The sequence below is a fragment of the Ailuropoda melanoleuca genome, chromosome 11, assembly GCF_002007445.2.
Source record: "Ailuropoda melanoleuca isolate Jingjing chromosome 11, ASM200744v2, whole genome shotgun sequence".
In the NCBI taxonomy this organism is placed as follows: domain Eukaryota; kingdom Metazoa; phylum Chordata; class Mammalia; order Carnivora; family Ursidae; genus Ailuropoda; species Ailuropoda melanoleuca.
The window spans coordinates 69,482,608-69,503,256 of NC_048228.1; the positions used below are offsets into that span (position 1 = coordinate 69,482,608).

The 20,649-nt window shown below is 39.5% G+C and overlaps 2 protein-coding genes across 31 annotated transcripts in view; one reads left to right on the forward strand and one right to left on the reverse strand.

Moving 5' to 3' along the window:
* Positions 1 to 13,176, forward strand: part of LNX1 (ligand of numb-protein X 1) — a 383,575-nt gene extending 370,399 nt beyond the window's left edge. For 4 of the 5 annotated variants that reach the window (XM_034671796.1, XM_034671797.1, XM_034671799.1 and 1 more), the window contains 4 exons: positions 3,251 to 3,428; positions 4,992 to 5,220; positions 12,358 to 12,516; positions 12,881 to 13,176. In XM_034671796.1, coding sequence (XP_034527687.1) covers positions 3,251 to 3,428; positions 4,992 to 5,220; positions 12,358 to 12,516; positions 12,881 to 13,016 — 702 coding nt within the window. In that variant the 3' untranslated portion in view covers positions 13,017 to 13,176. The remainder of the gene's footprint in view (positions 1 to 3,250; positions 3,429 to 4,991; positions 5,221 to 12,357; positions 12,517 to 12,880) is intronic. The other variant, XM_002919401.4, reaches the window with a different exon arrangement.
* Positions 13,177 to 14,193: 1,017 nt separating this feature from the next.
* The window catches only part of FIP1L1 (factor interacting with PAPOLA and CPSF1), a 75,578-nt gene continuing 69,122 nt past the window's right edge, over positions 14,194 to 20,649 (reverse strand). For all 26 annotated transcript variants that reach the window (XM_034671804.1, XM_034671800.1, XM_011225234.3 and 23 more), the window contains 2 exons: positions 15,174 to 15,311; positions 14,194 to 14,553 (listed from right to left, as the gene is read on the reverse strand). In XM_034671804.1, the coding sequence (XP_034527695.1) occupies positions 14,406 to 14,553; positions 15,174 to 15,311 (286 nt within the window). In that variant the 3' untranslated portion in view covers positions 14,194 to 14,405. The remainder of the gene's footprint in view (positions 14,554 to 15,173; positions 15,312 to 20,649) is intronic.

The window sequence follows — 20,649 nt, forward strand, 5'->3', positions numbered from 1 at the left end:
CAGCACAGCAAGGCTGTTGGGTAAGCTCTGAGTAAGTGTGGAAGAAGACTCCACTTTCCAGGAACTTGTATTTACAGGCATAAATAACCGATCTCTGCAGCCAGGAGAACATAGGTTTCAGTGTCCGAATCTTATTTGTCATGTATTTTATTTGGCATAATTGGGTTTGAGCTGAGTTCTTTAGTCAATGAGATAAACTGTTCCTGGAAAAATTGGGTAACTGATTCTTTCATGTGCTTTTTCTGACAGTTCTCTAAAAATTGATAGGTTAATTTTTATCACGTGTTAAAACATGACCTCTGAGAGCAGAGTAGTGTGGTGGGGAGAATCAGATATCTGGGGTTTCAGTTGCCAATCCTACCCCCCACCCCGGCCAGCTGTGCTTCATTGATCAGATTCATTTTAATGTTGAGTCTCAGTTTTTCTGCCTGGACACATTTAAGTAAATAACAAATACTATTTCTTTCTCTTGCCTCAAAGAGTATCTGGCCAATCTGTACATTATTCAAGGAATATTTATTCACAACAAAATAATTAGGGCCCCACTAATTTCTGTTAACTGGTCTGGCAGGTGAGAAGCCATTTGTGGAATATTTCATAAGCTATGCAATTTTGCTACTTTCAAATGAATTTAGTGACACATTTTTTTAAAGAAGTATTCTCAGATCAAAGGCGTTTCTTCAGTCACAGGTGTGCCTACATGGGCATTCTTCCCCACTTCATAAAATGAGGTCAGGGGAGCTTTGATGACGTTATTACAAGATCTCAAATGATATTACTAGTAGAAATCCAAATAACAATAAAATGTGTTTAAACTTACTACCTAGAAAGGCCATTACGTTATTGGAATCTTCTTTTCCTCCGGGCAAATATTGTGAACATTGATAAAACCCAAGAATTGCGGTAAATCGGCATGTTCACAGTGTATTGGCGAGATTATAGGTGATCAAACTGTTTCATATGTATCAAAATGTAAAATGCCCAGGCTCTTTGATTAATCAGTTGTACTTGTAGGACATTAGCCCAAAGAAATATTTACACAAGTGCACAAGATATGTGTCTAAGGATGTTCACAGTGACTCTGTTTAATTTTGCAAGAGACTTATAAACAACCAAAATGGTCATCAGTGGGGGGATATGACATATCCACACAATGAAGTACTAGGCAGCTGCTCAAGAATGCAATAGAGTGTGTGCGCGCGCGCGCGTGTGTGTGTGTACACAAGTATTTTTTAATGTGAAAAGATGTCCTTGTTTTCCCAAGCATTCCATACTGTGTTTTAGACATCACCTGGGAGATTGGTTGGCTACCCTTATAAAATCCCTGGCTTCCATGTGGAAATAACGGAGGAAAACCCTTCTTTGTGAGGACCAGGAGTAAATGCTTTATGAATGTCCCCAGGAATGAGCTGAAGCAACGCAACAGCCAGCAGGAGTCTCTAGGGTTAGAACTTTGCCACGAGTTGGGGGCATTTTCAGAACTGCCTGCATCTCCAAGTAGGGCCCTTCTGAGAGATGTCTCTGACTCAAGTCAGAGACTTCCTGCACTAACTGCTTTGTGGAAGAGGAAAGTCATGGACTAAGAATGATCCGGAGAGCACCTCCAGAACTACTTGGAGAGCTAGGACCACTGTGTTCGTACTCTTACTTATTTGTCTTATTTTGAAACTTTGCCCTGAAGAAGATCTCATTTCAGTTTTATAACTTACTTCTGATAACTAGTGTCTTCAAGGTTCCGGGGTTTATAGAGACCGAGACCTTACAAGTACTAATTGTAACACATACCTTGCCATAATCATTAGCAGTTCCTGATTTAGTATTCTGTTACTACCAAAAACAGTTTGTGGCAACTTGTAATTTAACCATTCATTTATTTGACAAACATTGTTACCATCTTTAATGTGCTAAATGCTATGTTCAGTGCTAGGGATATAGTAACAGGTTATTACTGGATACAGTAAGGCTATTAAAACAGGCATGGGTAATTTTATACCATAGAAAATCATGAGATATAAATGCACAAAAAGCCTAGGCTTATCTTCATAATGAAGTGTTAAAAATGGACTCTTGTGCGTGCAGGCGATAGTTCCATATGATGTTAACCATCAACTTTACTTACAGAAGTTTAATTATCATGCCTGATCTCTCCGGTTCCCACCTCCATGCCCATAAAGCCACTTTCTTGTTTCCAGAGTGTCTTCATGAAAATGCAAATATTAATACAAATTCTCCTCCCCCTTTTTAAACAAAAGATAGTATACTTACACTTTCTTTTGTACCCTGGTTTTTGTTTTTTTTTGTTTTTGTTTTTTACCAGATGTATTTTTAAATTTTCTTTCTTTAGATACAACTGTAAGCTCTGTTTTGAGCTATAGACTTCTCTGAGGTCTGATCAAATATTATAAATATTTATTTGCAGTGCACATTCCCACTTACACCCCTAGGTCATTGCACAAGCAGGGAGAATACATTTTCAGAAAATTATATGTTGATATGTATTCATTTATAAACAGTGCCCTTGACTGTCTTATTGCTTCAGGATAACACTGCATGTAGCTTTGAATGTTTTTAGTATGACTAGTTGCTGGACCAAAATCACAGTTCTCTTAATTTGCTTTTCAAAAGTTGGTCCTCAGTGTATGCTATACAATGTGCATACTCTATTTTTACATAATAAAATTAAAGTAGAACTGCATATTATTTAGAAATGCTAAAGATGCTAATTGGTGAGAACCTAGTTAGTAGAGAGTTTTTAGAGTGGAATATCTATGAAATCCATTATTTTTCCTTAAGGAGTTCTATAATTGAGTCCCTACCTAAATTAAACGGAGACTGTGTAATTAAAATATCGTTACTTTTTTTTTAACTTAGAAAAAGATTCCTGATACTCATGAATGAGAAGAGTTTTATGAAATACTATCAGAAATAAATGAGTCACTTGAAAAATTTTGGGTGCAGTTCACTTTGTGTGCTTACTATTTCTCCAGTGGCCTCCAACCTGTTCCTCTTCCATTTTGTGCATTCCCATTGGAAATGTAAACTCTCTCTGAATCAGCCTGCAGAATTTGAGGTGATGCAGCTCTGCGGAGGGTGGGAGACAAAGCCAGCATTCTCTCTGCATGTGTCTTTCTCTGCGAGACCAAGGACTACCGTCCTGTATTTATCCAACTTGGGTAGTTTTCGTATGTAGGAAATGCAAACCCTCTTGCGAGCAGATGGGTTATATTTGTTTTTCTGTCTGTGCCTTTAGCCCCTGCATCCTGTGGTCACTTGCCATGAGAAGATGGTAAGTGTCCAAAAAGACCCCAGCGAATCTCTCGGCATGACCCTTGCAGGCGGAGCGTCCCACGGGGAATGGGATTTGCCTGTCTACGTCATCAATGTTGAGCCGGGAGGAGTCATAAGTAGAGATGGAAGAATAAAAACAGGTAAAAAGACACTCAAGGTACTGGGGCAGTGGGGTGTTACAATGAGTTAGCAGCTTGCTGGGATAGGTCACTGCCTCCAGAATTAGAGAGTGAGATGCTGAGCTGCCCAGGACCTCTGTTCCCCATTGACCATGATTGGTTTGAGTAGAGCTGCTGGACTGGGTTCCACCCCTCTTGGTTTGTGTGGGTTGATGTGGGCCATATGGCTTGCAAATACCTGCAAAATATGCCAAGAAGTAATGGGAACTTCTGCAGTTATGAGCAAGTGGCCTCAACTAAACAGCATAATTTGGTTCCATTCTTTCTAGGTGATTCTTTGCTGGGTTGATGCCGTGATGAACCTATTCGTGAATTGTTCTATTTTATGGGTTGGGTGGGAGAAATACTTTCATAGATTTGAGTCAATGAATATTAAGTGAAAGTACCATGCTAGGTTCTTTCCCACTGGTAAAAATGTTTCACTAATCTTACGTGTCCTGGGCGACGTTGAATGAGGGAAGGGGGTGTCACCTATGTATCCTTAATATTGTCAATTTCCGCATAGGGGTAGCTCAGATGGTTGAGCAACTGTGTCGTTGAAGGACTCAGATTCGGGTTTAACTGTGAAGTTTCTGAAGTACAGTTGCTTGGCCTGAGCCGCAGGGTGGTGGGATGGGAAGGGATTTCTTTGGCCAACCTAACGGTGCCTCTTTTGGGGTCAGGCAGGACTCCAAGCCTTTCCCATCTCTCTCTTCCTATCTTTTTACTCTTGCCACGGTTATTCTGTGTGAAAAAGATGATATTCAAAGGAGGCAGAAGATGAGGAGAGAGTTAAAGAATAGAAATTGGAGGTAGGAGAGCATATATTTTGGTTTGTCTTGCCCTTCCTTTTCACCCAAGCACCTGCTTGGAGATTGATGAGGTTCACCAAGAAGTGACTTGTCAGCAAGAGAATGTGAGCAGGGCATTGTGCAATATTGCGTATGGAAATGGCCTTGCACATGGCAGGTGCTTACCCAACAGGAAGTATATCACCTTTGCAGTGAACCACAATGGTAACTCCTTTTTCTCCTCGTCAAGAGTGTAGTTTCAACTCCTCTTTCTCAACTGCTATAGACTCCTCTGCCAGACCCTTTCAGGGGTAGTCTCTGATTCACTCATGCAATCCGTATTTATTGGGTGACTACCACACACCAGGCTCCCTGCAAGCACTTGGAGCTTTTGCCAAATGCTCTCCCTTTGTGCTAAAAACAAGAAACAGGCATGAAGAAGTAGGTTTTCTTTGATTAAATAGTAAGACTAATTTACCTTTCTTTCCTTTTTTTTTTTTTAAAGGCAAGAGCCAAACAGTAATGGGTATGCTTTAGAAACCCCCAAACATAACTTACCAATGCCTGGAAACGTGCACACACTAACCATTTGCTGTTCAAGAGCTCCACTCCATGTCAACGGAGGAGGCGAATGACATGCTCCCTCACCCTGCTCACCTCCCCGCATCCCACTCAGTCCCTGCCTCTTGGCACTTCTACAGAAGTCCCTGTCTGCGCTCTTACTAAGGACAGCTTCTGCTTCTCTGGCCATTAGGTGACATTTTGTTAAATGTGAATGGGATCGAACTAACAGAAGTCAGCCGGAGTGAGGCAGTTGCATTATTGAAAAGCACATCCTCCTTGGTGGTTCTCAAAGCTTTGGAAGTCAAAGAACATGAGCCCCAGGAAGCCTGCAGCAGCCCAGCAGCCCTGGACTCCAACCACAACACGGCCCCGGCTGGAGACTGGTCCCCCTCCTGGGTCATGTGGCTGGAATTACCACGGTGAGTTCCAACGTGACATCCTTGGAGAGGTATGGGAAGAAAACAGTTACTCTCTTGGGCTGATTCATGGCACTAACATCTTCATGAGCCCCAGTTTGATTGCAAGACTGTTTGAAATAATCCTGTCTTCTGTTACTGAAAATGCATGCAGTAAGCCCAGGGGAAAGCCTGGCGGTGGAAACATTGCTATACACTCATGTTGAGAATCTAGGAACTGCCCTGTATGGTTGTGTCGGTTGCTCGTTCAGCAGAGAGCTTGGGCGACAGGGAGAGAAGGCTAAACTCCAGCCTTCTGGAACCCACCCTGGAGTCAGGGGAAGGATTACCTTTCCCTAGCTTGATAGTGGCAATCCTCAGAACTTGCATGAAGGTAAAACCCTTCGTTGGCTTTACCTCTTTGGCGTGTATGGGGCCCTGGCTGAACATAAAGCAGAAGAACGTTTTGCCTGTACCCAGATGTTTGAGCATGTGCTGTTTGAGGGTATGTCTCAGACTCTCTCTCCTAGGTCCTTCTCTCGTAAAGTTCTTGTATAAAAGTTTAGGAAGCAGCTGGGTTGTCATTTTAGTGAGATGTAACTAGAGCTTTATGGTGAAGTCATTAAATTGTCTCAGACACTTCAGGAAAATTTTTGAGGGAAGACTTACTAAATGGTTATATACAGAAATTAAATATTCAAAGGACAGATAAGTTGGGGTTTGCACACCTGCATCAGAGCATAAATTCTTGGCCTTCAAAGGATTGCCTTACAAATTCCAAATGCATGATTTCTTGTTAAATATTGGAGTCACTGAAGATGAAGTGCCGTAGGATTAAATGAATGAAAGTAGGATGTTTGGTTTTAGTGCATTTTTCTTGAGGGTGGAGAAAGGATGGTCTGGTTTTTTTTAAATGAGGTTTTAAAAAACATCCCTGTCTCGAATACACTGACCTAGATTCCTTTTTGAGCCTTTCCTAGTTGCTAAATTATTTTTAAAATAAGTGTATTCTTAAACAGTTGAAACTTAAGCATTGAGGCTGTTTGAAAACCTTCAAGCATTTTAGAACCAAGACTGAGTGGAAGAAGAGTGCTACTTTAAAATTTTTTTAAAAAATCTTTCTGAAACTGAAATCTATGAAAGTAGGTCATATTTGTGTGCGTGTGTGTGTGTGCACATGTGCGCTTGAAAGCTATTCTTCATGTATTCAGAGTTCCTCACTGTGCATTCGTGTAAGACAGGACAAATATGAGATGCTTTTTACTCCAAATACAACCACGTGAATGGCTTTCTCTCCCTCCACTTTTTGTCACTTGGCCTTCGGCAGCAATTCTCTGCTCTTGCCAGAAGGATAGTCTGGATTGAGTTCATTTCCTCTGAAAGCAGTAGACAGGAAGTGTGAAATGATGCCAGCACAGACAACACTGGTCTTCAGTCACCCTGACAACACCAGTGTTCAGTTTCCTTCGGCCCCTCGTCTCCTCGCAGTAATATAATCCCAGTAGAATCCCGAGGCACCACCGGGGAGAGGGGTGCCCTCAGATCTATCCTCCCAGAACCACTCAACAGAGGCGATCACTGTTACCAATTCCTCAAGCATTTTTGCAGGGAAGGTCTATGTTGGGGTGGCAAACTTTTTCTGTAAAGGACCAGCGTTGAGGGTTTGAGCGTCACACTCTGTGTTGCAGAGACTCAGTTCTGCTGCTGTAGCATGAATGTGGCCATTGACAGTATCCACGTGAACAGGCTTGGCTGTTGGGTCACCAAGACGGGCGATGGACTGGGCTGCAGTTTGCTGGCCCCTGGTCTAGGTATCTATGTACACAAACACACACAGTGGTAGCACACACACTGTTGTGTACCATGATTTTTTTTTTTTAATCTTAAGAATATACTTTGGGTGTCATTTCGCACGAGTACATACCCAGCTGTGTCGTTCTCTTCTATGGCTGCTAGAATTCTGTTGTACACGAGTCCCGTAATTATTGAACGAGTTCCTATGAGCAGCGAACACTTGTAGCCGTTGCACTAGTGTGCTGTCCGCTCGCCACAGAGCTGGTTACAGAAACCACAGAGCATCTGCCTGGCTAGGGGACAGGCTGCCTGGATAGAAAATTATCGGATCACACTCTTCTGGACTGGGTAGGCTTCGCATCACCGTTAGCAAGCATTGAGTGTGGGCAAGCGGGAGGCCCACCTCATCTCTTCTTCTGTGTGCGTGGCCTGTCCTTTCCACCTGATATTCAAAATAACTGTTTTTTGGGGGGTTCTTCTAGGGAATCCAGATATGTATTTATCTTTTATGCTTCACATCTTGCATTTTCATTTGAATCCTTTCAACTGTGTCCATTTCCTGGTGTTTCCTTTGCTTCTTATGCTCTGCCCGTCATATTCCTTACTATAGCTTATCCTTTCCAGCTTCTACTTTCATTTTGGTGGTGGTTTTATTCTTCCCTTCCATGTCTTTCCTCTATCAGCTCATTTCTTCTCTCGTCTCACGTCTTCCTGGAAATCTTATGTCTCTGCGTGGATCTCGTTTATAGAGGGATTGTTTCAGGAATATTTTAAATTCACAGTAATGTGGTTGGTTACAAATTTCATTTTCTATAGTAGCGTTTCGTTTCTGTGGCAGCATTTTTCTGGTGACTGGTTTTTGTGTTACTGTTTTTACTGTTACTTTCCCTCTTTTCTGTTGTCCTGTGTGTCTGCATGCTAATGCTTTTTTAATCCTTGAGTTAGGTAAATTTTTCCTGGAGCAGCTCTGGGCTGGAGGTTCATGAGGGGAAGGAACCAGGGCCACCTTCCAAGTGGTAGAAGAGACTTTTGATGACACCGGGCTGTGTTGCTTCACTTCTCTCAAACCAAGAGCAGCAGCCTGTGTCTCTCCCTTCCACCCAGACTACTCCCTGGACGTTCGGGTTATCGATCTGTTTTCTCATGGCCTCCCACGTGCCCCTCCTCTCTGTCAGTCTGGGCTCCGGGAAGCTCTGCAAGCAGCCAGCCTGCCTGTTTCTGGTGTTCTGCTGTGGAGGGGTGTTTTGCCTGTCAGAGTCGGCCCCAGCTGCGGGCATCCTCTCTTCATGTTCCCCCTCTTTCACTGCCTTCGGCAGTTAGTTCTCCCTCATCTGTAGTGACCCAGTTTTATTTCAGCTGGAGTTTGCATTTCTGTTTCCAAGTCTCCTAGTTGCCGTTATAGTAATGTTTAAAAGCAGAAGGGGAGGGGTGCCTGGGTGGCTCAGTCATTAAGCGTCTGCCTTCGGCTCAGGGCGTGATCCCGGCGTTCTGGGATTGAGCCCCACATCAGGCTCCTCCGCTATGAGCCCGCTTCTTCCTCTCCCACTCCCCCTGCTTGTGTTCCCTCTCTCGCTGGCTGTCTCTCTCTGTCAAATAAGTAAATAAAATCTTTAAAAAAAACAAAAAACAGAAGGGAAACATAATCTTCACTCTGGCATTTTGAAACTAGAAGTCTGTCCATCCTGGCATTTTTCAGATGTCTTTAATACTCCATTATATTCCTTTATCAGGCTCTCAGCTAGTTTCAGGATACGAGCCCCTAGTCACAACACTGCTACAATTTTTATGGATGGGGTATCTCCTCACATCTCTAATCTTTACTGCAGAGAGCTTCAAAGACCCCAGCTTCTCCCCAATTGATGCAATACCATTGGCTTAAATGTCTCAAGTCATTTGGCATGATTGATGCCCTAAGAATTTCAGGCCATTTGTCAACCTCAGCAAGTTATTTGTCTGAACTGCTACAGACTGAAGCTGAAAATAGATTTTTTTTTTTAAGATTTTATTTATTTATTTGACAGAGATAGAGACAGCCAGCGAGAGAGGGAACACAAGCAGGGGGAGTGGGAGAGGAAGAAGCAGGCTCATAGCAGAGGAGCCTAATGTGGGTCGATCCCGTAACGCCGGGATCACGCCCTGAGCCGAAGGCAGACGCTTAACCGCTGTGCCACCCAGGCGCCCCTGAAAATAGATATTTTTTTAAAAAATTCACAAGGGCATTTCCCTCCACGTTATACATTTACTCAAAACCATTTTCCCCTTACAATTTCACAGATTTTGAGGACACCTATTTGCCCTCAAGTATGATCCAGACAGTTACCTAAGATTCTCTACCAATGAAGAAAAATGATATGCCAGCAGGTCTAGAAACAGGCAATCCTTTTCTAGGACATTGTAATCATGCCCTCAGGTACAGTCCAACACACAGAATGAATAATCACGAAGAAGAGAATGTTCATACACTGACCCGGCAGTTGCCTGTTCCGAACCAGTGGGTGTCCGATAGTGAAAGCGGGTGATGCAGGGCAATGCATACACATCTCACCCTTACCAGTGGTGCCTTGTGGGCCAGGAGTGACTGGGGCAGCAGCTCCAGATGCTATCTACACTCTCCCAATGATCAGATTCAGCTGAAGGGGGATGCAGAAATCACTGAAGACCTTCTGCTTTATTTTCTGTTGACTTTCAGGCCCAAATTCCACATCTGGAAGTCTTTCAAAACATGCTGTCATCTGGACTAGTACAATAGAGGAGAAATGAGTTAATATGTATTACTATTGTGCAGGCAGAGTGTGCTTTGGGAACCCAGAAAAGATGTTGGAGTGAATTAGTGAAAAGACTGGCAACATTTTTTTTTTTTTTTTTACAAACCTCTTTAATGTTTGGCTTGAACAAAAAATAACTGGACTCTCACATCTACTTCTGAATTCAGTCAGATCACCTATCATGTGTCCTCTGAGCTTAAATGCTTATTAGAAAATGATTTTTTTTTAAAGGCAAATAGTCTCACTATTCTGATAAAAGTATTTTTTGGCCTCTAAACTCCCTGAAAGGCACATACTTCGAGAACCACACTTTGGTAGTATAGAGGATCAGTGAAGTTTTGAGGTCCTCTGAGAAAAGGGAGACCTTTAAAGGAGACTGAGAAGACAGCCAGTGAAACAAAAATATACAGCTTCTTGAGCAACCCAAGGCTTCACCATAGTCCCTAACATGGAGTTGATCTTTTGAAGTAACCAGAATTTTCTCATTGGGAAAAATTACTAAACTCCTTGCTATTCTTTAAACAATGCCAACTCTTCTTCAATGAGGCCTAAATTTAGAGAATGAGTTCAGAATAGGAAAAAAGCTCACATTTAGAATTTACAGTCACTTAATATTTCAACGGTAAATCCTCAACATCATTGATCAAGGCCAGGTTCCACATTTCCCAATGGGGAGTGAAGTAATTCAGCTTGAGAAACAAATGCCCAGTACTCATCGGTTCCAACTGACTTTGAAAGGGTTTAACATCCTGAGATCTTGCTGCTACAATGAAGCTGAAATACTCCACACAGAGGAGGGAAAGTGCTTAGTGAAAAGTCTACTAGTCACACCGGCATCTCCTCGAATGCCTGGCACAGAGGACAGGGTTTTTGTCCGTTCTGTTCACTGATCTCCCAAGCGCCTAGAGTAGGGTACACTCAGTAAACATCTGCTGAAAGATGATCCGAGTAGACGCTTTCTCCCCAATATCAAAACAAGAATCTAGGAAAATAGACACAATTTGTGACTTAACGTTATGTTGAAAACTTTATACTAGAACATAAATTTTAGATGCTGAGATTTACAGCTTGTCCACATGAAATAATAAGAATCAATGTAAGGTCCAAGGTGATAACTTAATGAAAAAAACCCAGTGGTCAAAGGAGTAAGAATACTTGTTTCAAGTATTGCTCTATGTACCTGTTGAAATGTTTTAAGGAATCATAGCTGGGAAGTGTTAAGATAGCTATTTGCTCATGACCTTGGGTAAGAATCACCGGATTCTTCCTGTACTTTCCCTCAAATTTTCGGCACAGGAAGGAATGTAATGCTCTGGTATTTGGAGAACTGCCAATTACCTGCTTTGCATATGAACAGTGAATGAGCCATTACGTAAATGTGCTATCTGACCTACCACAGCTCCTACAAGAGGAATTCACTATTGATATCAAGTCTGTGAAATACAGATGATGAATGTTACAATCAAAATATAGTTGTTTTATTTAATGAAAATCATTTTTTAGCTATCAGTGGAAGAGATTATTGTAAATTATGTGACAACAGATAGAAAACGAACTAAATTTTACCCCTACATTCGAAAGTTACCCCCCAAACAAAGCCAAAGCTTATTTCAAGTTGAAATCGGCAACACTATGGAAAGTCACATTACACGGATTAGCGAGTCTGGTAAGAAATGTAACCACCAACTTCATCACTTAACAAAACCTTTCACAAGAGACGTTTTATTGGTTTTTCAAAAAGCAGTTAATATTTTAAGGTACCGCTTATAAACAGAACAATCATTATTTTGATTTTTACCAATATGAAAATGCTCATTTTCTTTCAAACCAGTTCCTGTACTGGGGGATTTTAGTCCAATCCAGTTCCTGACAACACTGTGACAACTGTAACACAGCTTACACTTGGCCCGCACCTTACGTTACCTGCTCCAGCTGCCACTGAATATTAAGAATTTCTTCTATCTAATCTTCTATTTTAGGTGAGGATTCTACTCACAGAAGACCTGTGGCCTCTCCTCCCATTCCTTCTGTATTTTCCTATTCAGTTTACTATTCTTTTTCTCCATTACGAATCATTCTCAGAATCTTTCATTGTACCTCAATTTCCATTCACTGTATTCCTGCATGCTTCTCTATAACCTACCAAACATGTGGAACTACATTTAAAATGGTATTTTTCAAAAGTCTAAACTTTGGCAAATGTATTCATTATTAGGGTTAGGTTTGTTTTTTTTTTTCCACTGAGATTACTCATTTAAAGGGTTTTTGCCTTCATTAAAATTATATTCACAACTAAATAAAAATTGGATATTGCTAAGTATGCTTGAATTTGGTTCATCAGTAAGGATTTAGGTCTATCCAATCTGTTTAATATAAAAAGAACATAATAGTATTTTTTAAAGGGTGTATAGCAGTGGAAAACAATTCAACTAGAAAAAACCGCTAAAAGCACAAAGGTCACTGGGCTGTGACAATTTTGAGTGAAACCCATCCAACGCTATTTAGCCTGAAAAAATGTCAATAAAGGGAATGGGAGATGAATCATAATAATTAAGAGTTCAACCTAACTGTGCAGATTTACTGCTTACACATTCTATTTCAGGTATCTGTATAACTGTAAAGATGTTATATTACGAAGAAACACAGCTGGAAGTCTGGGCTTCTGCATTGTAGGAGGTTACGAAGAATATAATGGGAACAAACCTTTTTTTATTAAGTCCATTGTTGAAGGAACACCAGCATACAATGATGGAAGAATTAGGTAATAATGACTACTTATTACCAATATTGTTTTATATATGCAAAGGCTTGGCCCCATTAGAAATAACGCATGTACTATATTCCTTGTTTTATTGGCAAGAAAAATATTTACATAGCATTCAATTTCTAAGAATTCCTTGGTCCCGTACAGCAACTTCTTATGCTTTTAGCGTCCCTTCTAACAGAAGCCGACTAGAGAGTTTGCAGAATTTAAGTGGGGGCAGGGGGAGCCTTAATATTAGGTATTAATTAGAATTTTATGTAATTAAAATTGACGGAGCAAAAACTAGGACCACCAAATACACTTGCATTGACTTCAGCTATTGGCCAAAATGTTAATCATGTGTTGTTTTATGTTTTTTTAGATGTGGTGATATTCTTCTGGCTGTCAATGGTAGAAGTACATCAGGAATGATACACGCTTGCTTGGCAAGGATGCTGAAAGAACTTAAAGGAAAGATTACTCTTACTATTGTTTCTTGGCCTGGCACTTTTTTATAGGATCATAGGAAAACAGAAAACTACAGATAAGCTATGTTGAAACAATGTATTTATCTTGTCAATTTTTTTATTTAAAGGATATACACTGTAAAAATGTGAACTGTCAGGAAAAGCATGATCTATTGAAAGCCAATTACACCTCAGAAAACATAATTCTCAAAACATAAATCCTAATAGTTTTTATTCAGTGTGGAGGATTTCTCATTACTCCACAACTTTAAGTTTATATTTTTCTATTCATTAAAAAGCTCTTAAACGGCTGAGATCATTTGTATGCCCCACTTAATTCAAGTCCTACAATTAAAAATTTGGTATAAGCAGAGGTCTGTAAAGGGTGTATTATGGGCATTTAAAAAAACAATTTACAGCCAGATTTTAAAAGTGCACGGCTGAAAAATGTTCATCAAATGAGAAATATTTTTCAAATTATAGTTGCCTTTTAGTATGTGATATTAAATTCATTTCTATTATCACTATTTAAAGGATCCTAGTAATTCTTTCAACACCGTGTTGTTACCATCACCGCCAAATACATCCTAAGGCTTATCCCTAAAAATGCTCACAAACTTGTATTCTTAGATTTACCAGGAAATGACTGAATCTAAAGCTCTTGTCTTTTAATTCACAATTAGCTAGTAATGGTATCAAAACTCCACATGCTGCTCAACCTATGAGCTTTGGAAAAAGCCATCAAGAAAGCCAAACCGGTTAGCTTGACCCCTGCTTGCAGACAGCCATGAGGCCATTCAAATCTGTGTCACAGTGATGAGGGTTTGTCAGTGTGCCTGCTACAGAAACTACCCTCAGGGCAAGTAAGTTATTTCACAGACACCAGCCAAACGCCTTTAGATTTTACTAATTATTAGGATACAAAAGTTGCCTAGAACCCATGAACCCAAATTGAGAACGCTGAAATCCTATCAAAAAGTTGTGATAGCAAAACTGTACATGAGTTCTTTGCTACGCTAAGCCAGAGTGCCACAGCAGTACTGTGACAAAAGACTACTTTTAATTTCAAGACTCAGAGGTGCCTTTTGCAGTGCAACCTCTTGAGACTGGTATTTGATTAACTCAAGAAAACTAGGGCCAAGGTGGAACCTTGCCCTATATCAGATACTATGTACATAGCTCTTTAGAATTCCCTGCTGAGTGACTCATCACATTACGTTCTTGGATATAAAGTCATTGCTGTTTTTATTTTTTTAAATATTACAAGACAAAGAGTTTTAACTTAACATGAAAAATTCACTCTTTTATTTTGAGAAAAAAGTTAACTTTTCATACTAACAGAACAAGATTAAAGGTAAATTTCTTAAACATTATCCAGAAAAATAACAACATTTATGGTACATTTCTGGCCCTAATATACACAAAAGGCCAGAGCCCTGCCTATTCGGCAGGTGCAGCTTCGGTGCTCTCCTGTTCAGGGGCAGGCTCACTGCCAGCTTCTTTTCCTTCTTTGCTTCTCTTAGATTTTTTGTGCTTGTGTCTCCTGTGACTGTCTCCTTCTTCACTTTCATGGCGACGTCTACTATTACTGAAGAAAAAAAAATTTGTTCTTAATGTTTAAGTATACACGTAGTGACAAAAATCAACCCACTGTGTCTAGGCGAATTCTCAATACAATACTGGGTTTGAAGTAATCCATTCTTTTTCTCAAACACATTTTGAGGAGTAACCAGTTTTTCATGTGACTTTTATAGAGATAGTATCTACATTACAGTCTCACCTTCTTCACTGATATTATCCTAGCTTCTCAGAACCCACAGACTTTAATTCTAAAAAACTACAAATTAGAAACTGAAGCACTAAAAACAGAAAATACTTTCTAGGGCTGATTTTTAGGCAAACAAAAAATAGGCATACCATTTATTTGACTATGGGGCCCTGATTTTTCTTTAAATATTAGTATTACTGGTTCATATGCTAAATAAACCCCTCTCCCAACAAGATAATGTAAGAAGTCTGAGTACTAATGCAGTCTTGTTAGATTTAAAAATCTTTGTTGAGCCTATAAGGAACCAACTATTTCAACACATTATTCTTAATCTTCCAATTAGGAACACATACAGTCTACTAGTTATTTGGAAATGTTTTTACTTTGAGGTCAAATCAATTTATCTCAGCTTCAGAGGGATTCAGTATAAAAGAGCAAACCTTCGAGATGACTTGTGTCTGGTTTCCTCTTTCTCTCTGTGTCGTCTTTCTCTGTGTCGTTCTTCTTTCTCTCGACTTGCTCTGTGGCGCTCGTAGCCTCTTTCTGCATACTCTCTGTACCTGTAACGTTCTTCGTCACTGAAATTGGAATAAAACCTTTCATGACAACTGGACTGTTAATTCTGACGACTTCAAACTATAAGAGATGTGATCTGAGTCCAAACCAGAAGCCTCCATGTTGTTCTTATTGGCGTCTTATTTATTTTGCACCTATTCTGTATATTTGGAGAGGAAAACAATGCCATTCCCAAATTAGTACTACATCTAATATAAAACAATCTTTACACAATAAAGGTCCAATTTTGTTTTGTGCTTTCACAGTTGTGACTGAGTAGAAGTTTTATGTAACAATTTTTTTCCTTCAAGAATTGGGAGCTGTAACAGATTTAAGTTTTAATCAGCTTCATTTTTAAAAGCATGTTTTTGTATATCTTAGATTTCCAACCAAAATTCTTTTAGAATCTTTGTGTGCCCAAGATTTTATAAATAAAAATAGTTGGTTCACAATGGCTATATAGTGGAAAGTAGATATAGGTTCTTAAGTTTTCCAATTACATAGAGAGTACATGGCATGAAGAGGTGTAAACATTAACAGAGGGACATCAAAGCAACTTCTATAATATCCACACAAGATGCAGGCAGAACACTACCTGTGGACATACTACAGTCTGACATCCCAATTACTTAATACTACAGGTATGTGTGTGTGGCTGGGGATGCAAGAGCATACCTAGGCTGCACCTCCATTTCCTGATTTTGGAGAGGACTAGAGTTAGTCTTTTTTTCTTTTTTTTCACCTCACTAGACTTGTCCTTGTTTTGTGTCTCTTATGTTCTCTCCATCTTTATCTCAATCCAAGCTTTTTTTTTTTTTTTTTGGTTCAGCACAGAAGTCAACACCTTCTATAACCTATTATCAGTAACTTCCTTAAAATGAAAGTATCTTTTAGAGCACTATGTACTAAAGGGCTTTGGTTTCTAGAAATGTCTAATATACATCATTAATTTGCTTAACATCAAGCTGTTAAGGCATATGGGTGAAAGTATAAGCCATATAAAAGAAAAAGCTTAATTATGGTCTCCCACCAAAAGTAATGATTCAGCAGTGCTATACCTAACAATTATTGCTGACCAAGTTCTTATTGCCTGAAATACATTATACATTCTACAAATTTTACAGTATACCTACATATACATATATACACACACATATATGTGTGTATGTTTAGCTGTGTATATACACGTTTTTCTAACCATAAATACATACTTTTGCATTGGACGCTGGAAGCATGTCACCTGAAATGCAGTGTGTTAGGACAGGCAGGGCAGAGTAGACTGGGGATCACATCCTGATTCCGCTAGTGACTAAATGTGTGACCTGGGATAAATTACTTAACCTTTCTGAACCTCGGCTTTCTCACCTGTAAACTAGCAACAATCATTTTCAAGGTTGTCGGAGAACTGGCAGTAACATTTATAAGGCGCTTAGCACAACAGCAGGCCCTCAAAAAGTGGCAGCTAACATGCAGGCTCCTCATCTTCAGTCAACTGAAAGCTAAATTTTTTTTAGAAGCAGAACCTTTTTGTAAAGGTGACTGACTCTGTAATAATGTTTCTGAAGTAGAATTACCATGACAATATCCTGAATAGTATCCTCTAAAAAAAAAAAAGGCCCTCTTTGTAATGGATTTACAAATTAGATTTACATAAAAATAACTATGGTTATTATCTCAATTTGTCATTTGTAACCCTCCTTCTCCTCTCACCCTAACACCAATTCTTGTTAGCTGTGAGGCCTGTAAGATTCTTTTAAGACAGCCATATGATGATAACCATACTAGAGAGGTGATGATAGAAGATTCGTTTGGCCTCATTCACAGAGCATATGAAGACCCATCCTTCCACTGCCTTCTCTGATAGCAGCTGCAGCACAAAGGTTTCTCTGGGCCTGGAAATCATTACAGCTCATTTCAAACACCCTACAATGACCAGCCTTCTTTCTGGCCCACACTTAAGCAGCCTAAAAACCAGATGTTGATACAGGTCTATGATTTTCAAAACAATGACCCTGTAATTTGTAACACAACACGTACTATATGCCATATTGCAAAATGTCAGTCTTTAGAAAAAAAATGGCCCTTATAGTTCACTGGGCTTTCCCAGAGAACACTATTCCTGCGGTAATTCAGAACAACAGAAAATTCCTCTACCTTCTGCCTCCCAGGCCTCGAACTTTTAGATTTAGGTAAACATTGATTCCTGATGCCCAACAACTTAGCAATCTGAAAATCAAATATGGTTTAATCACTAACACTTGTAGTTTCCATAAAAATTGAGTAGCACTTGTGTATGTGTGTTTGCAGCTGAACAATCAGAATTCAGCCTCAAATATTCTACAAACGTTGTATTATTTATGTGAAGAAAATTTATGAACCCTAGCAAAGCAATTCATTTTAGTCTTCTTTACTATCAAGTTTACATTCAGCACTTTAACTTGTGAACATGTACATTCTAGAAAAAGCAGTGCTATCTCAAATATATCCATTTGAACTACATAAAAAAACAATTCAACTTTCTGAAAGTAATGCTCCTGAATTTAACAGAATCATGCACTATGTGGCTAAAGTTATCAGCACATATTCTACCACACAAACATAATATCCAAAATTAACAATACACATACACACTTATGTATCTATCATACTGTTATTTATAGTCAAAATTTTATCAGGTGCCTACAATGTATAAGTCATTATTAGCAGCTATACGAAGGAAAAACATTAATCCTATTGTTTCTTATGGTACTTTTTTTTTAAAGGTAGTTTCAAACTACTAACCAGTCCTAGTCACCTTGATAATATTATATGCTTAAATCGGTAATAATAGCATATGAATATTTCTGTATCCTTAGCACACAACTCTGTACCCGGTACATAACGAGGATCAGAAAACGTCAGTTATGTGAATGAACGAATTGCCTCCCCCCACCCATAAGAAATAAACTGCATAGAGTAATAAAGAAAACGAAAAGTAACAATTTTTAAACTACCTAATTTCAAGACTAGAAAGAAAAGATTTTATGTAATAACTACATTTTCAGTAGACAGAATGGCTCTCTACTACCATCTTCATTTCTCTTCGTGTCCATTTCCTCATCTGCCAAGTCAAAATTTAGATTAGATAATCCCTAAAGACCTTTTTGGATTAAGAAGTCTATAATTGCAAGATCACATCTAAGAAAACAAAAGCTGCCTGAATCACGTATATGCTCATATCCTGAACTGATATATTATTCATCTCATCTAGCAAAATCAAAAAACTGTCAGGGGCGCCTGGGTGGCACAGCGGTTAAGCGTCTGCCTTCGGCTCAGGGCGTGATCCCGGCGTTACGGGATCGAGCCCCACATCAGGCTCCTCTGCTATGAGCCTGCTTCTTCCTCTCCCACTCCCCCTGCTTGTGTTCCCTCTCTCGCTGGCTGTCTCTATCTCTGTCAAATAAAAAAAAAAAAAAAAAAAAAAAAAAAAAAAAAAAAAAAAAAAAAAAACTGTCTATATGTGCCTTGTATTTATCTCATCCTTTAAAACAGCTGGTATAAAAAAGTTCTCTTTGATGCATTTCATTTTATATTGTGATGGTACCAAGACTGATATGTTAACGAGATGCCAAAATTATTGCTTTGACAGTCATAAAGGTTGATTTTTATTAATTTCAAAACCTGCCTAGCTAACAGTTTTATTCAATAACTTTCAAAACTGCTTCTTCTCTACTATATTCATCTTCCTCCCCTGCAATGTGTAAGTCATCTTATTCACTGCATGCCAGGCATTACTGTACAAAGTGCTAAGAATACAGAATGGGACATGGTGGTCAATGCCCTTGCACAGGCTTGCTAAGAAACACATGCTTTAAAGAAGATACAAGGGAGCATGTGAAGGAAATAATTCAACTTTCTTTTGGGTTCAGAAGAGCTCACAGCAGACAGACATGAGCTGGACCCTGAAGAATGAAGTCGGTGAAACAGAGAGAAGAGGAACAATATGAACAAGGAAGTATGAAACGATAAGGAATTTTCAGAAGTGCAACCAGCTGAGCACAACTAAAACATGGGGCATACTGGCTTGAGAGAGAACTGGGGTTAACCTGTAGGAAGGTGCAGGCTCGGCGTGGAGTCTGCTTGGGATTCTCTCTCCCTCTGTCCCTCCTGCTCATGCTCTCTCGCTCTAAAGTAAATAAATCTTTAAAAAAAAAAAATGCAGGGGCGCCTGGGTGGCACAGCGGTTAAGCGTCTGCCTTCGGCTCAGGGCGTGATCCCGGCGTTGTGGGATCGAGCCCCACATCAGGCTCCTCTGCTATGAGCCTTCTTCCTCCTCTCCCACTCTCCCTGCCTGTGTTCCCTCTCTCGCTGGCTGTCTCTATCTCTGTCGAATAAATGAATAAAATCTTTAAAAAAAAAAATACAGAAGGGTGTAGTGACCTGGGACTTGTGGATCATAAGAACTCTGAATTATTGTCTAGGCCAGCAGTGTGTGCCAGTACCACAGCAGTGTATGAATTCTTTCCAGTGGCACAAAAAGTTTTAGGGAATTAACTTTCAGATCTACAACTTCCGTTTTTATTCTTTCTTAAATCTGAACTGCTTAATGATACACCAGCAGGTAAAACATCATGCCACTTCTCCAGCCAACCTCTTCTCTCATCATCAACTTCCTAGCCCTTTACAAAAGGCATTCCTTCACCAAGTTTACTATGATTCTTTGACTCAGAGTGTGAAAACCATCATGGCATTAAAAATGTCATTTAAAATATTAATGTCAGATTTAATTTATTCAAGGAACAATAAAGCTTCTATAAGGCTTTAAGTCTTCCTATCCTATACATTTTTCTCTCGGGGATAAACTATGGAGTAAGAAATGGAAGAATTCTGTGCTCTGGGATGTTCTATCTTCAGATATATTTTAAGTAGTGTAGTGAAGTCCCAACAATTTCTTTGACCTAGTTAAAACAAACAAAAAGAAAACAAAAAACCCCACACAAGTCCCTTTGAAGGAAAGCAAATCAAAGTGTTGATGGGCAGCACCTTATCTTCATTTAAGCGAGCATAAAGTCAGACTTCTCAGATAAAAATGGAGTGTGATTTGGCTATCATGCTTGACCAGGGCTGTCTTTTACCAACTAAGTTATTTGGTAGCTATTTTCCATAAATGGAATGGGGGAAAAACTGCAACTCATGAAAATAAATACTTAACACATATAAAGACGTTTCATTTTTCTAAGGACTTTTTGCAAAGATGTACTAAAATTAACAATCCTTTTGGAGCGTATTCAGTTAAATAAGGTGCATCTAAAAGAAACAGTAACAAGTTAGAAGTCTTTTGTTAAGTCTTCGTAAAGGCCTTCTGGTGTTCTTCCATGAAAC